We start from the raw sequence: 16,730 nt of genomic DNA on the forward strand, positions 1-16,730 counted from the left end.
ATCTATATGTATGTCATATACTATATTTGATATATATATAAATATATATGTATGTGCTCCTGGGGTAACTTTGAGGTAAGTGCGGAGTAAAAGCACACACAGACACACACACACACACACACACACACACACACACACACATGCAAATTGTAAAGAGACTTCAAGCAGCCGCAGAGTTCCTGACGCCAAAAAAAAAAAGACGTGAGCACAGAGGCGTGCCTGTGTCTAAATGGAGCGCTCCTCTGTCGTGCAACAAGCAGCCAGGCGCGTACACAATCAAAAGCGGCCATGCATTTGCATTTCAAGCGCACGCCAAACAAGCACATGCGCTTTCCAAAAGCAAAAGGCAACCACCGGTGGAGGCCTCGCGCGACGCAGCGGAGCGGCGTGACCAATCGGCTGCAAGCTGTCCAGTGCCACTCCCGCCTGAAGTCAAACTTGACATAAAACTTATTTGAAGCAGCCGCTCGTCTCGCCGACGTGACCGAGCGAGCAACCACCTCGAGTCCCGTCGCCGGCTGGTTCGTTAAAGCTAATTAGCCGCGCTAATATGCCCATTAGGCCGGCGAGGACATCAGCTCGGCTGTTATGACGGACTAATGGACCCGGACGACAAAAAGAGAAAAAAATGCTGTTGCGCTTTGCGTTTCTTCCGCCTACATCATTTTCAGCCCTTTTATCGGATGTCACCGATCGAAATCAACAGAGCAGTCAGTGATAATAATATTCCACACAGTGTGGTAATTGTACTTGGCTAATTTGCTGCTATCAACAATCCAACATGCAAAATGATATTATATGGATGATTTCTTTGTTTTGGCAATCAAACTAGTAGTATCGGAATCCTCACTCTTTGCCGGCGTGCCTAACGAAGCGCGTAAAATGGCGGCGGCGTGCGAAAATCAAGGCAATGCAAAAGCATGGAACGATGGTGTTAGCGGGGGACGATGACAACTCTGCGTTTGATGCGCCGATGCTACGGCTTTTGTTTTAGTGAACACGTGTTTACAGGCATGAAGCACGAGCGCCTTCCCCTGCCGTGCTAATCTTAGATTCAAGCGTCAAGTCCTTTCACGCAGTCTGTCGTCTTTTGTGTTGAAAGAACATGGCTGGTGGCTATTGTCCGCTTCTATAGGCGCCACTAAGCTCATTTATGCCCATCTGTATTTTGCTTCTTGCATTGTTTGATTCCCGGACACCGCTACCACCACCCCTCCCTCCTATTAGCTTGATTAGGGATGTGGCTAATTCATTAAAGTAAGTTTACTATTTACTTGTGGTTAGCAGGAAGGACTCATCTCCGCGGAACATGATTTTGGATACCTCACTCACACACACATGCGCACGCAAATCTAAATCATCATGGTATGTATTTGTCGAGTTGACGTTAAGCATCGTGTGCTCAAGCGTACTTTTGCAGCTTGCCAACTTTTGGCCTCACCGCACTCCAAACGGGAGCAGGTTCTTTCCTGCCAATCGTCGTCTTGTGCTTCCTCTTCTGCTCTTTTTCCTACTGGCCCAGCAGGTGCCCGGTCACGCTGTCGTTGCCGCTGCTCAGCGTCAGCAAGATGTTCACTTTCGGCCCCCCGAGATGACAAAAAGGAGGCTTGATCTCGCTGTACAGCTGCGTGTGTTACAGAGTGCCTATGTGCGTGTGTGAGCTATTAGTCAGAGATTAGAGCAGCAGCAGAAGAAGAAGAAGAAGAAGAAGAATGTGGTAATGAGTTCTCCAGTGGAGAGCGATAAGAGGCAGGCCACATTAATAAGACGTCCGGCATGGCGGGACGCCACACTTGACGACATCGCATGCCGACAAATGGAAAGATTGGATCACATGTCATAGGAGAGGCTTGTCTCCCTGGTTTGTAAGCACATATGGCAGATGTTAGCTTAGCTTAGCTTAGTTTACAGCGTCAGCATGATACAACAGAGTCTCAGCTTGGATGCAACTCATTGTTTCTCTCCCGCCCTCAGTCTCCTCATGGGTAAAACAAATTGGGCTCTCTGATATTCAATTCTCATCTTCTGATGCATGCTAATGCTAGCTTAGCCTGTCATCCACAGTCTCCACTTTAGTGCATTACTCTGGCTCATGGCTGCCCTTTCTCAGGAGCTGCCCATAATCTCATTTTTGGTCAAATACAGAAGACTCCTCATAGCTTGTTTTTGTTGCCATATTTAGTTCCCAAGTTACCTTACAGATGTAGTAGTAAACTCCACACTCATCATCTTGCTGTACCGTTCACCGCTGCCCTGAGTCTCCTCTTAGGTAAAATTCAGGAGACCTTTGTTGTCCAATGTTGTTTAACGACTTGTTCTGGCATATGCTATCAGCAGTGTTGTAAGCCAAGAACTTCTCCATGCCGCCCTTAGTCTCCTCTTGGATAAAACTCAAGAGAAAATCATACATCGAAACAATGGAGGACCTTTTTTTTTTTTTTTTTTTTTTTTTTACCTTGTTAGCAGCAGTGATATACTCCACAGTCTCCATTTTTCTGTTCCTTTCAAGATTCAAGAATTTTTATTTTTCTGCTTTTAAGAGTCCGCACAGATAAAGCTCAGGTTATCCTCACGCTCCCCTGTTCCTGTTTTCAGCGTGTCTCATTGCTACAATCACCACGGGTTGATTTGTTTTTTTGTTTATTTTGTTTATGGGTTTTTAGGGGGGGGGGTCGAGACAAGTGACTTGTTCTCGGCTCAGAAGGAAGGCCTGCTCCAAGCTCAGTGTGAAAGGGGTTATCCGGATTCGTTGAGAAGACAGCATCAGGAAAGTCAAATCTTTGTCAGCCTGTCAGACTGAGCGGCGTCAGGTTCAGGAAGCATTTGTGTGGCACTTACATAAGAGCAGCACAGCGGGAGGAAGCCAGAGCTACGGGGGAAGAAGATGAAGACGAGAGGGACTCGGAGGGAAGGAAGGAGGTGCGAGCGGGATGAGAGCAGCGAGTAGGTGTATGTTGAAAGGATTCCGGGGGAGCTCTGAGAGGACGCCAAGTGCACCTTCCAGGAGGAGACGACTCCAAAGTCTGGAGATGGAGCAGTTTGCCTCAAGTGCACAGTCTTTCCGTTATGATCTCAAACTTGCTGTGGAACAATGAACACGATGGTGCTTTGGAAACACGGCCGGTAAATTCCAGCAGATCTGAACCAGGTCGAAATGTCAACTCAGCTCAATCGTCAAAGCGGTCCTCATTTCGCTGAAAAATAGGGCGACTACGAACTTTTGAGAATGACATCTTATGTATGAGTTAGGGTTAGGAGTCTCTGGGTTGAAAGTAGGATTTATCATAATCGTTAGGACTAGTCTCTGAATTAGGCTTGTGTTTGAAATTAAGGCCAGGCTGTTGGACTTGAGGTTTAGTTTGAAATCTTATGCTTTCGGTTAGGGTGAGAACTTGGAGTCCGAATCGGATGACGCTCGAGTTGAGATTTGAGCTCTTACTCGTTTAGCTTTTTGAATCCATTGAACCAACAAACTGCACCGTTGACCCCTTTAGCATTTAGCTTTCCCAACCATGTCCACGACATATGCTTGAATAATAGTGTCGTAGAAGGATGAAAACGCTAGCGTAGCAACAGGACGGCTGTTATCACGGCAAAGCACCTGGACGAGGGAGGTAGTGACGGACGGACGGCGGGAGGTGGAACAGACCTGTCCGTCAAAGACAATCGCCGGCGCGCAGAGAGAACAGCAGTCAGTCAATTTGTTTATCCGCCAGCCGCTCGCGCATGTGGGAAAGGTCACCGCCGCCGTCGCCGCCGTCCATTCGTCTGACTGTCACTCGCCGCCCTCTTGGCGACCTCACTCAAGATGGCTTCGTTTTGCCTCGCACGCCTTCCAAAAAGGCCTGAGTTTGGGCACACCCGATGGAACTTGTTTCAAATACGTTTCATGATCGTTCAAGCCAATGTTGTTGACCTTCAGAACTTGATTTTTTTTGTTTTGTTTTTTGTTGCGCACGTGTGTCACCTTCACAATGCTGTCGCTAGCTTCACTATTGCGCCGTTGTCCTCCTGCCCTCAGTCTCCTTTTGGATCAAACTCAGGAGGGCCTCAATCTCATCTGTTTTGCATTTTTTTTCCTTTTAGTTTTCCAACAAATGCAAATTTTGAATTTATCATATTTGCTGCAGTATTCCATTTTGCTAACCTCGGTCTCCTTCTTGATCAGAGTCCCTCAGTCGTAATTTTTTTTTTTTTTTTGTCAACGTGGCCTCTTCCATCACATTTTCAAATTGTCTGCTGTAGTCTCCACTCGGCTGAAAAGTTCTAATGTCTCACCAGCTTCTTCATTTGTTTTTTTTTGTCCAAATGTCTCGTTCCGACATGGGCTGTCATTAGACCCAGTATTCTGCTCCACAGTCTCAGCATTGCTGTAGCGCTCCTGCCCTCAATCTCCTTATGGATAAGCTCTTGCCAACTGTTGTTGTTTTTTTTTTTTTTTTTAGTTTATCTCTTGAGCCCACGTTTTCAGTAGCTGCGTTTTTAAACATCCCAGTCTCTGCTTTGTTGAAATGCTCCATTTCCTTACCGCCCTCATTCTCTTCTTGGATAAATCGGAGGAGAGCCTCGTCTCTCTTAGTGTTGTTGTTTTTTGATCGTTTTCTTACCCAGCTCACTGCACTTCGTTTTTGCCATTTTCTTGTCCTTCTGCCCTCAGTACCAACGTGGATAAGAAAAATAAATAAATAATCAAATGCTTTCTCCTTTTTTGTGTTTGTCATTTCCATTGTTATCCCACGCAGAGATAAGATACGTTTTCAATGGTGTTCTCACTTGCCTTGATGCCTTTTTCTTTGCATGGCAACGGGGACGTGTTATTTGAATTCTCGACGTCTTGCAGTCTTTTCAAGTACGCCACTTAGGCACGTGTTGTATGCGTGTGTGTGAAGAGCACCGTTGTCGCCAGCTGCCAAGCGATGTGTGCAAACGCATAAGCAAGTTTGAAGTGTTGTTGAAGAACAGCCAGCGCATGAGAGCGTTGCGAAAAATATTTATTTTTTAATTTTAGATGACAGTAATGGAACCCCGATGCGCCACATCTTTTCCCGCGGCAGGCGACTGACTGTTTTAACCTTTGCGCCGTGCTTTCGATTGGCGCGGAGAGCAACTCACAAAGACACGTGCTTTTACCTCTTTTAGGGAGAGCTCTTGGCGTGAGACGAGAGCATGAACTGCAACCACAGCAGCCGTTTTTTTTAAAATTATTATTATTAACCATTCATGTCATTCAAAAGTAAGCACAGGCTCTGTGTGTGCGTGTGTACTGCAGCAAGTTGATTAACAGTTTCAAGAGCCAGGAATTTTTTTTTTTCGTCCGTCAAAGCAAACGTGTTTTGTCCCACTAATGAGTCATTTTTGAAAAGTATTCATTCACTATATGAGAGCGATGTTGAATGTTCTTCATCTCCGTTTCTTCCTATAGGAAATAATGTGAGCTGAAGGAGGAGGAGGAGGCGGCGGCGTGCGTGCCTGGGTGCCTGTGCGTGTGATGTATTTGGCAAGACTTGAATCAACAAGCGCATAAAAATAACAACAACAAGAAGAGGAAGAATAATGATGACATTGTTTTGCTTCGTCTTGTGTCTCGAATCCAAATCAACTCCAGAGTCCGTGGAGGCGTTTCGTCTCTGCCAACGCACGCACACTTGACGCACGCACGCACGCACGCCGTACCACGTCCAGGCAGAAATGTTTGAAGCAGATATGCAAAGACACCATAATTTGGTTTGAAACTGCAGTTGTTTTAAAAACTTGAGATGCTGATTTGAAACCCTGTGGTGTTAGCATTTGTTGAGCATTAGCATCGATCAGCCATTGTGGCTTTTGTGGCTGTGTGCAGGGTTTGGTTCCAGTCGGGCATCAGCTTCCTGGCGGTGAAGCCCAGCGACCTGGTGGCCTGGGAGATCAAACAGGAAATGGCGCCCGGCGGAGGCTCGCTGGCCGTCATGTGCCAAAGGAAATCGTTTGCCACCGCCACCACCAGGTAGAAGACGCACACGCACCACCCACTATTTTCTACCCGATTATCGTCAAATGTCGGAGAGGCGCTTTTCAGCTTCCACAACCGGGGAATCCAGGATATGGGTCTAGTATAGTCACCTCGGATGTTAATGTAGGAACGTGGAAAAGGAGAACGGTTGCCTGTACTATACTTGTTGGCTGCAAATCTCACAGCGACAGTGAAATTGTGACAATCGAAAATGGATGCATACTCACAGCGCAATAGAACAGAGACAAATTCCTCATTATTCAGAGAGCTTAACGACAACGTGGGAGTGTAAGACCCGCGCACGCAACCCACCAGATACGCACTTCTAATTATTACGGGAGCTTGACGACGAGTTGGAAATGAAACATCTACGCACACGCGCGCCACACAAGCAGTGAGTGCGATCGTGTGGGCTGACTGGCTGGCTGGCGGGCTAATTAAAAGGATCTGATGGGTATTAATCTCTAATGAGATATTAGCACGTTTTTTATGAATGAGCGTGGGAATTGATCACATGGCCCCATCCACGCTCAGAACAAATCCTACGCTACGCACCGACTTGTTGATGTGTACAGTCGAGCCGTCGTCCGCTAATTAGTAATTAATAATTATTAATTATATATATATATATATATATATATATATATATATGTATATATATATATATATATATATATGTATATATGTATATATATATATATATATATATGTATATATGTGTGTGTGTGTGTGTGTGACACTAACCGTCTAGCAGGCTAACCATGATGACGTCATATGTTGGGAATAACTTTGGATGTTGAGTCAAATATTTGATCAAATTTCACATCGTATACTGAAATATGTGTATGATTAAGCAATCGTATGTAGAGGTTTGACTGTATATATATATATAATTGATGTTTTGAAAGTACTCTAGCTTTGAAAGCCTAATCCTCCATTTTTGAAAAACCCTAATCCTTGTATGAGATCCAAATGTTGGGTTGAAAGCTCAATTTTGTTAAACTGACATGGTTTGAACTTGATTTGCTTATTTGTGTTGTTCCGATTGAGAATGAAGAGTTTCTTTAACGCTCCCGCATGCGCACGTGTACATGAAGTCAAGTCACAGTGTTGGCCTCTTACGTGAATAAATTATGATAAACCCATGTAAGATTTATGAAACGTATGACAGCAGCGGATGAATAAGCCATGTCGTCACGTCGAGCCGGAGACGTCATGTTGGTCTGGTCACGGTGTTGGCAAATGTTTTTTATTTGCACTTAAAAAATGTGTATATTCTCTTTTGTTTGTTGTAACTTTACATGGAAATCTACTTTAGCGTGAAGTCGGACCGAACCATTAATAAAAATCCTGCCCCCCTCCCCCCATTCAATACTGCAATTTAATATGCAGTTATATTTTCCAAGGTCTGCTTCCCATGCAAACAAAATTGGATTTATTTTACATAAATGTTTTGGTCTTATGCGTTAGGCTTACGCTTAAAAAGGTAAAATAATCACAATGATATGATAGTTGATATATTCCCCTTTTTTTTTAACTTACTTTGATTTACTACATGTTCAAAATTCTTTATTTACACAATAAAATGCATCCGTTCCCATAATTTTCATCTTAAATAAAAAAAAAAAAGAAATTTATTATCAGATTCATCATTTCTTAATTGAAATAATTCCCTTGTTAAAGTATCAAAAGTCAAGCCTCTTGTCCGAGGTTGGACACGTTGCACTTTGGGGACGTCTTGTCCTTCCAAGTGACATACTTCACCTCGTCTCAAGTTGACGTTCACGACACTTGAGCGCAATCAACGCCTCTCCCGAAATTGTTTTGTAGTCCCGCATAAAGCCTTGACTCACCACCATTCACGTGAAAAAATAAGTGCCTCTGCCCAAATATCAAACTATGGATGGCAAGAAAATACATTTGTCCTTTAGTATTATTGCTAGCTAAAATAAACGTCTCTTTCGAGTCTTCTTTCGCAAGCTTTGTGTGTGCATTTGTCCGAATAATAAACGCCTCCTTCAACTCCAAATGCATTCTATGAAATTGTGCATACATTTATGCAAATGAATACATCGCATACAAAGTCACGGCCCCCTCCCCATACAAGCCGGTCCCCCGTCGGCGCCAGCCTCCGAGCTCTGACCCGCGTGTGCTAATTACCGCTCTTCGGTAGGCGAGGCGTTCGCTAGCTTAGCATCATTCTGTCACTCGGTGCAATGACCTCGGCCACCTGGGCGCGCTCCATCACACGCGTGGGAGAAAGTCGCTACGCAGAGAGGCGCCCAGCAAATATATGCTTTGTGATATTTTTTTGTAGGTCGCGCTTAAATAAGCCTCACGCTAGCCGGTCCCGCTGCGCTAACATCCCATTCCTCAACGCCTCGCTCGCAACGTCTCTCGCCCTGTTAAACGCCCTTGGGAGCGGGGCGTCGCAGCGTGTGGCGGGTAATTAAGCGACCTACGTGGGACCCGCCAGTGAATTTTTTCTCTCCGTAGGATAAGTCTGGCATTATGTACACTTCTCAGCCAATCATGAAGCCAGAACCCGCTACGTCATGCACACATTAGCGCTAGCGTCATGCATATCCTTAGCACAACAATGGCACTCGCTCGTTCGTGCGAGTGTAACAAAAGGTCATTGTCCGAATTTTCACAAGAACCTACAGTGCATGAAGGAATGGCGATTTTTTTTTTTTTTTTTTGGGGCATTTGATGCGCATGTGTTATAAATCCATGGATTTGTTGTCCATGATTGAATATAGACAATTTAACGCGGCCATAGTGCTGAGGTAAATTCACAGAAACCTTGTTCCAAGGGGTCTTGCCTAATTATTTGCATGACGTAGCAGGTTCTGGCTTCATGATTTCCTGGGAAGTGCATAATGCCAGAAGTATCCTGCGAAAAAAAATTTCACGACCCGCCGCGTTCCCACCACCATCCTCACAGAACGGGCGAGGTGTCGCACTCAACGAGCTAACGCTAATCCCGCACAAAGTTTACATTTTTTTTATTTTTTTTTGCCTTTTTGCACATCTAGCCAAAAAGCAGTGGTGTCTCAATGAGTCAACATCCATTTGAAAAAATAAATGCCTCTCCTCAATGATCCAAATCTGATGAAGTCAATTAGTTCCACATTGAGCGAGGGCGCCGTTTTGATCGGAATGAGAGTATAACACAAATGATCTACTCTAACATCAAATAAACACCTCCCTCAAATATCAAAATTTGATGGCGAGGAAATCAAATTAGTTCCACCTTTAACTGAACGCAGAATCAAATGACACTTTGCCCTAACTTTTGCACCACTTGCGCTATTAAAAGAAGTGCCTCCCTCAAACATCAAAATGTGAGCGCAAGGAATTAAAGTTTGCGGTTTTCGCGATTAAAATAAATGCCTCTCACGAATATCAAAAATGCGACTGCAAGGAAAGAAAGGGATCATTAGTTCGGCCTTTACCACATTGATCTGAGCCTGGGATAAAACAAGACTCAAACGCTCTCTTCTCTCGTGTGCATTGGGACCATTAAAAACAACGCCTCCCTCAAATAAATCCCCTCTTCTGTTTTCCATAATACAACGTGCTCATCCTCCTTTTTGTTTTTTTAAACGTATTTGTTTATTTGGGGTGTTCTCCGGCTTTCTCGCCGGAGAAGTCCCGCGGCCGCTGTTTATTCGATTCTTTTCACCACGTTCATCAAAAATGCAACATCCCAAGTCATATCATGCGCAGTCAGCAGTACGCGTTTTGTCGTTGCTTTTTGTTTTGCTTCCTGCGCGTTGTGGAGTGGCAGCCTTTCATGCACTTTCCAAAAGCTGGCGCCGTGTCGCTGTCACTTATCGGTGGCCGCTGTCAGTACAATGTGGCGGCGGGGGGCTGTCGACAACACCTGCGCTCGTGTCAACCCCTCCCTCCCCTTCCCAGGACGCGATCCCCCTCACCCCGCCCTGCCTCCGTTTCATTTCTTGCTGTTTAGCCGGCGTCTCTCTCATTATCTATTTCCATCTCCGTTTGGCTCTCTTAACAAGGCGCTTCCCGTGTGTCTGTCTGGCGCATCTGTTGATTACCTAATGACCTCACAAACATGCACACGCAAAAAGAAGGATGAGGCTGCTGCCTCGCATTGTCGCCGTTCACAATCGGTCGTTCGCGATGATCTGCCATCGCCGCAGAAAAAAATGAGTGTCATGAGATTTGCAGAAAGAAAAGTTACTTTAACTCGTCATCACTGCACTATAACTGAAATAATGGTTAGTTGCGGCCCTACTTGTAATACTTGGATATTCCTCCAATTTATTTTTCGATCGTATAACATTTGTGTGCGCATGTTTCTTCCCATTATTCACTTTTGTGAAATTACAAATACCTTTGAATAGCCAGAGAAACCGTATCTGTGTGGTAAAGTTTGTGTTTATTTGGTCTTGCTCTTCCCTGCCCTTAAAAAAAAAAAGCCCATTGTGGCTTTGAGCGTCTCCTTGAGCAGCTTTAAGGTGTCATAAAATGGATCTGGGAGCCGCTTGTAAGAATCAGCCGAAGCATCCGAGCGCAGGCTTCTCGTGCGACGTTAGGTGTAAAAACATTTTTGGCTCGTATGAGGCGAGGAAGTTTGTCGGGGAAGGGGGCGGCGGGGTCACACTTGTGGGGTCGCCCATTAAACATGCTGACTGATGTGTCGCATTTTAGCCTTTTGGACTGCTATTGACTTTTTTAAAAGCGGACACGGCGCAAACCGCTGGTGATTAACGGCATGATTATGTGTGCCAGGATGCCCATTAGCCCCCCCCCCCCATACACACACACAGGTGGCACTTTGCATGTGTGTGTGTGTGTGTGTGCATCAGTTCAAATGCTCCCGAGACTAATTATCAGTCAGGTGTGTCATCTTGCGTTTATTTGGGCCGCTAGGGCGCTAACAAGCATTTTCGCTGCCTTTGTTTTTTTTTTTTTTTTCCCCCCTTTCCCTCCTTTCTATGTTTTGCCAGCTGTCTGCCGTCTTTCCTGTGCGGCCGGGGCGTCAAATGAGAAAGTGAGAAAGTGGAAACGAGCAGAGTGGCTGGCTGAGGGTGGCGGAATAGCAGAGAGGTGGCACAACGCATTCTGATGAGCAGGGAAGAGAGGCGGCGTTTTGTTTGCGACAAACAAACAAAGAGGGCGAGGGCGAGGCGAGGCGAGGGCGAGGCGAGGGCAGCGTCAGGAACATGAATAAGCAACAAATCCCACCCGCGTCAAGCACGTTCCTCGTCAAGAGTTGATTGAGTCGCCGCACATGGCCTGCCTTGTTGCTAGGCGACCACGTCATCTGCCAATCTCGCTCGTGCGTTTCATCTCAGACTCTGGAAGTTTTCGAAGTGTTTTGCATCCTGTGTTTCGTTCTTTAAAGTTGACTTGAGTCATGTTTATGCTGTTTTTTTTTTTAAGAAAAATATACCAGTATCACATCATCCATTTTGTTGGAATACAAAATTAATTTGTTATACTGTTTTCTATTTTTATATTCCTTTGTCAATTGTTTTTATCCTATATTGGAACTGAATAGTTTGATTACTTCTTCTATTGTAACAGTCTATGTATTATTATTGTTATTATTATTATTACTATTAATATTATTATTTAACCCAACTATTTGTTGTACAAAACAACCCAACAAATTGTTTTTTTTGCAAAATAACCCAAAGTTGGCTCAGTTCAAGTTTTCACCCAAATTGGGTTGTTTTTAACCGAGCAATTTTAAGGGTACAACATTGAAATAGAATATTTTTCATCAGATTTTTTAAAAACGTTTTTGCCCCTGCAGTCATAATGTGAAATTTGTCATCTGCAAGATGTTCTCCACACCAAAGCCACTCAGGCACACCTTGTGCAGTGGCAACACAAAAAAAAACATCTTCCACATGTTTCTTTGAAGCACGTATGTGTCAAAGTTCATTCACTCGATTCGTTTTGCTTGCATGTAAATATTCACGAGAGAGCGGCCAGATGTGCAGCACAAGGGTCTTAACAATGGGGTCATTTGTTGTTAAGCCCCCACCACTGCCCCCGGCGACGACATCGCTTCCGTGTCACAACACAACGTGTGTCTGGGGGGGGGGGGGGGGGGGGCACACGAGCCACGATATGTACTGCTGCACAGACGTGTGCGCGTCAATACGCGTGAATAATTTTGCAAAGACGAAGCATCATGAGATGTCTGGCCGAGTTCTAACCTCATGTAGGTGACTTGTTCCAGTTTTGTGTTTCATGGCAAGACATCAAACTTGGCTGCCATTCCCCGCCCACATCAATTGATGGGAAATCATATTCCTCACAATTAAGCATCAGCCATCTGTCGAGTGTACTTGGTTCAAATCTGCTGGAAATTGGATCAGGAGGCATTCACCTGGAAATGGCCAATTTGACTCCAAAAAAGCCTATTCAAAGCAAAATTGCACACCTCCTGTGCTTTTTCAGACAGTCCTTATTGAGACTATTTTTTTCATCTCACGTTAGAGAGGCTGACCACGGTTTTGGAAACCCTAGCAACGTGAAACATGGTCAGCTTGTCTATCATGAGTATGATAAAAATAATCAATAAATAAATAAAATAAAATAGATAAATCATAATACTTTCCCCCAAAATATACACCTAGTTTTGGAGATCTCAAGTGGTGGCTGTATTGCCTTAAATAACCAAACTTTGATGGTAAATGTATTTAAAAAAAAAAAAGATTTTTACTTTTGGTGGCACCCTGGGGGGTAATTTCAGCCGCCCCCTACCCCGATGAAATTGTGTGTGAAGGTCCATTAAAATGTATGACCAGCACGAACTGGCCGCTAGCCAGAGCGGGGCCAAAAAGCGGGACCCCGAGGCTCACCGTTGCTTATGCTCTGATTAGCAAATTAGCATGTCCCGACAAATGGCCATGACATCAGCGTGAAAGCTAACGGAAAAAGGCCATCGAGCGGGGGCACTTGGCGACGTTTTGTGCCACCTCATCGTTAATCAATGCTATGCTAAGCGCCGCTAAGTGGCTGATAATGTGCTTTTAGGGAGGCACGCACCCCCCGGGTCGGGCAGGAAGTGAGCGGGACCGGGTCACTGTGACAGGGTGACCTTCGCGTTGGACAGAATGCTAGCACTCCGTTTTCACTTTATGTCTTTTAAACTTAGTCGTCGATGAACACATCGCTGTTGTGAGAGTTAAACTTGTGGTGTTTCCCTTGAATTAGCATCCTGCATGGAGGGAAGAGCGTGCGAAGGGTGTGCACATGCAGTTTTCAAATTTTTCTTCTTGTTGCACTTTTAAAACCTATGTCTCCCTCAAATTTAGTTGAACGTATTTCTTTGACGGGGAAATGCGGTGCGCCGACTGTTCAAGTGAGTGCACAGTTTCAGTTTGGATGCTTGATTTTCTTTTAAGGGTACGCTTGGTGTTGGGGGTGCGCCAAATTGTGGGGCAGCAGGTGCAACCCTCTGCAATTTATGAAACTCATTCTGCCTTTTCTGCTCATTTTCTCTTGCCGTCATTCCCACTTTGGCTTTCCGCCGACACTCATTTTTCATCAACGACTAATAGACTGTGTGCGTGTGTGTGTTGTGTGCGTTTTCAATTCATTCTGGGCTAAGTAAGCTGCATTTAGAATCCCTCCCCCCCCTCCTTCATGAATCAGATGAGTCAGACGTCACACAAGTTGATTTTCTCGGTAATGTGTGTTTTTAAAAAAAGTCTAAAATGGAAGTAGTCTAATCTTTGCGAGTCGTCATGATTCAATCCAAAGAAATTAGTGCGCCAATGTTCCTTTTTGTTGGCAGAGTCATTCTGGGAACGCAGACGAGCCAGAGTGTACCAACAATATGTAAGATTTGGTCTGAGCTTACCTGGCGTCACATCAAAATAAGTGGTAGCATTACAATAAATACAACGAAAACTCAGCTACAATGCCATTCAATTTATTCATAGGAAATCATTTGATGGTGATTACCATAATGAAATTCACTTCATTGCCAGCGATATTTTATGTATAAAAGGTGGGCGCAGCTGCATCTAGCTAATGAAGCGCCAACCACCAGGGGGCGAACAAATGGTTAAGACTTCATTAAGCTTCCTATTCATTTAGTTGGTATATTCAAAATTCTTAGGTCATGTTTTGTCCTCATCCTTGTAATCTTTTTTTTTTTTTTTAAACTTTCATTCTGCACTCACAACTTCACGTATTGTTTGTTGAAATGTAGTGCAGTAAAAATACAGACATTTTCTCTAACATAATCAATAGTTGTGATCAATAATCGAAGAATCATGATTACCACTACTCACATTTTAGCTTACTGTCAAACTAAACAGAAAATTACACAAGGCAAGACAAGTATCCACTAGCATGATGCTAACACGTAATGCAGAACGTCATAGGTGGGCTAACAGACAGCACATGTTTGAACACAAATGGTTGAGCAACACATAATATAACGATACTTACAGAAAATATATTCTTTATCCTCTGTGAAGAAAACAACTATTACCGCGGCTTCTGGGGTCTGTTGTAAAGGTACTCAATGTGTTTGCATCCGTGTGACACTGCTCCCCCTCCCCCCCAGGAAAAACATTGGTTTTACTCTCCGTGTTTGCCGTCACCTTGCGCCACGCCGTTGTTTTTCATCTCGGATTGATGTCACTTTCTCCCGCTCTCATCTGAAACGCCGCTTTGACACAAATGACCCGAACACGTATCACAATTTCAGTCTTGTTGTAGGAAACATCCCGCCGGGGCACGGCGGGCCGTATTAAAAGCCCGTTTACGGCCTCGTCTGGCCGTCGTAAAAAGATGTACAGTAAAATTTTATGGACATGCGGCTGGCTCGCATTCATTAGCCGCCGGGATTCTTTGCGTTTAAAGAAGACGCGGACAAGAATGGCTTGTTGTGGAAGGACGACTCCTTCCTCCAAGACTTCGTCCAGGGAAGCGCACACAACTAATACTGACAGAGCGGCAAATCTACAACAACGGGACAAATGGCGAGACATTACGGCGACAGGTGACCCTGAGCTGGAAAACTCTCCCGGCGAACGTAACGTTTATGATCGCGGCGAAGGAAGCCGCCTACGGACGCAAAGTGATAAAAACGAGAAACTTTGGAAGATAACTCAAATCCATATTTGACAAGATTGCGAGGAAATTCACGCTAAATGACTTATGCCGAACTAGCATTGTCATCTGACTGTTCCGTTTGCAGACATGACATATGTACATGACAATTGTTTGTCTTTGTAATTTTGTTGTTCATCTCTTAAATCGCTAAGCTAAAGTTTAGCACTCAGCAGACTTGGACCTCCATTTTTTTTTTTTTTTTTGCTTCTTTTTGCTTTTTCTTCTCTTGCCAGGCGCCCTCGATCGCCATGATTGACAGGGTCACTGGTGCTTCACACTGCGACCGCTCCGCTTGCCATCTAACACGAGCACTTCTTGAGGGGCTTTCTGGGTGATCTTGGGGCGTGTTCCCAGCTTGCCATGTTGCCTCCCAAGCTCCCTTAGCCAAACATTAGCATAAAGGTACCAAGCCCCGCCTCCATACTTGCTGTCAACTAGCGAGCGAGGCAGGCAGGCAGGCAGGCAGGCAGCACTGGGCCTTGTGGGAGTTTGACTTGCTTTATTTATCTTTTTAAAGGGCCGGCCGGGTAGCCGGGCGGTCGGCCTGGCTGACAGGCAGGGCTTGATACCTGGCCTGATTCAGTCACTGCGGCCCAGTGCGCTGCTATACGCTATTAGCGGCTAAATATACACCGGGACAAGTCCCAGCACACGCGATCAAACGATCATTTTTAAAAACATAAAGTAAATCACATTTTGGAATATATATACACACACACATTATATATATATATATATATATATATATATATATATATATATATATATATATATATATATATATATATATATATACATATATATGTGTGTGTATATATTTACGTATATCGTAGTGCCTTTTAATGTTTTTTGAGGGGTCCCTAAAAAGCTGTTGGGTGGTCTCTTGAGAATCTTCTAATTGTCTCCTGTGGATGCTCATCTTCACCTCTTTAGCATATTTGAATAATATTTTAATAATGTGCTGCCGTCGTCTCTTTTGTGTGCAAACGGCTTCTCGGCTAACTGCTGTTTTTCACTCTATTTGTTGTGATAAATGACTGTTAGATGTAATTTCCCCAGGATCGTATCTCTCTCAGGAACACGCACACCCGCACAATCGCCATAATTAGACTGGCCGATTAATAATTCATTATTACCTTCTTTTTTTGAGCGCTATTTGGAATTACTCTGTGTAGGGTAGAACAAAAACCTGAAATACTGGAAGTGATTCTTCTTTTCCAAGAATATATTCAATTGAACCATTACCAAAAAAATCCAATGGAAGAACGGATGGATTTTTGAATGTTTTATTTTAGAAATTCAGTCCCCAAAGCTTCACGTCAATCACTAGACTGAAAATGCCTTTTTTGACTTATTTCCAGATGTCGTTAGAATTGTTTGAAAATCCCAAAGACATTTCGACTTAGGAGCATACAATTTGCTCGACTTATTTGTCATGAGTGAAGTACGGAGAGAAATAAAAAGCTCAAGGAGTCACGCTCAGAAAGACACGAGACGGGCCACCTGCCATTTTGGTTTCATTTTTCACCGCAAGGCAAACCCCGCTTAAGGATTTGGAAGCTTCCTGCTGAACCTCTGATTTGCTTTAAACTCAATTTGGATGAAACACGAGTCAGCGTAG

At 44.3% G+C, this 16,730-nt stretch overlaps 1 protein-coding gene across 4 annotated transcripts in view; it reads left to right on the forward strand.

Annotated features, from left to right (window-relative positions):
* The window catches only part of LOC148397683 (transmembrane protein 132B), a 73,707-nt gene that overhangs the window by 33,655 nt on the left and 23,322 nt on the right, over window positions 1-16,730 (forward strand). For all 4 annotated transcript variants that reach the window (XM_088376473.1, XM_088376474.1, XM_088376471.1 and 1 more), the window contains exon 5: window positions 5,840-5,983. In XM_088376473.1, the coding sequence (XP_088232599.1) occupies window positions 5,840-5,983 (144 nt within the window). The remainder of the gene's footprint in view (window positions 1-5,839; window positions 5,984-16,730) is intronic.

Source organism: Syngnathus floridae, chromosome 5 (genome assembly GCF_059516105.1).
Source record: "Syngnathus floridae isolate MCC-2025c chromosome 5, RoL_Sflo_1.0, whole genome shotgun sequence".
In the NCBI taxonomy this organism is placed as follows: Eukaryota; Metazoa; Chordata; class Actinopteri; order Syngnathiformes; family Syngnathidae; genus Syngnathus; species Syngnathus floridae.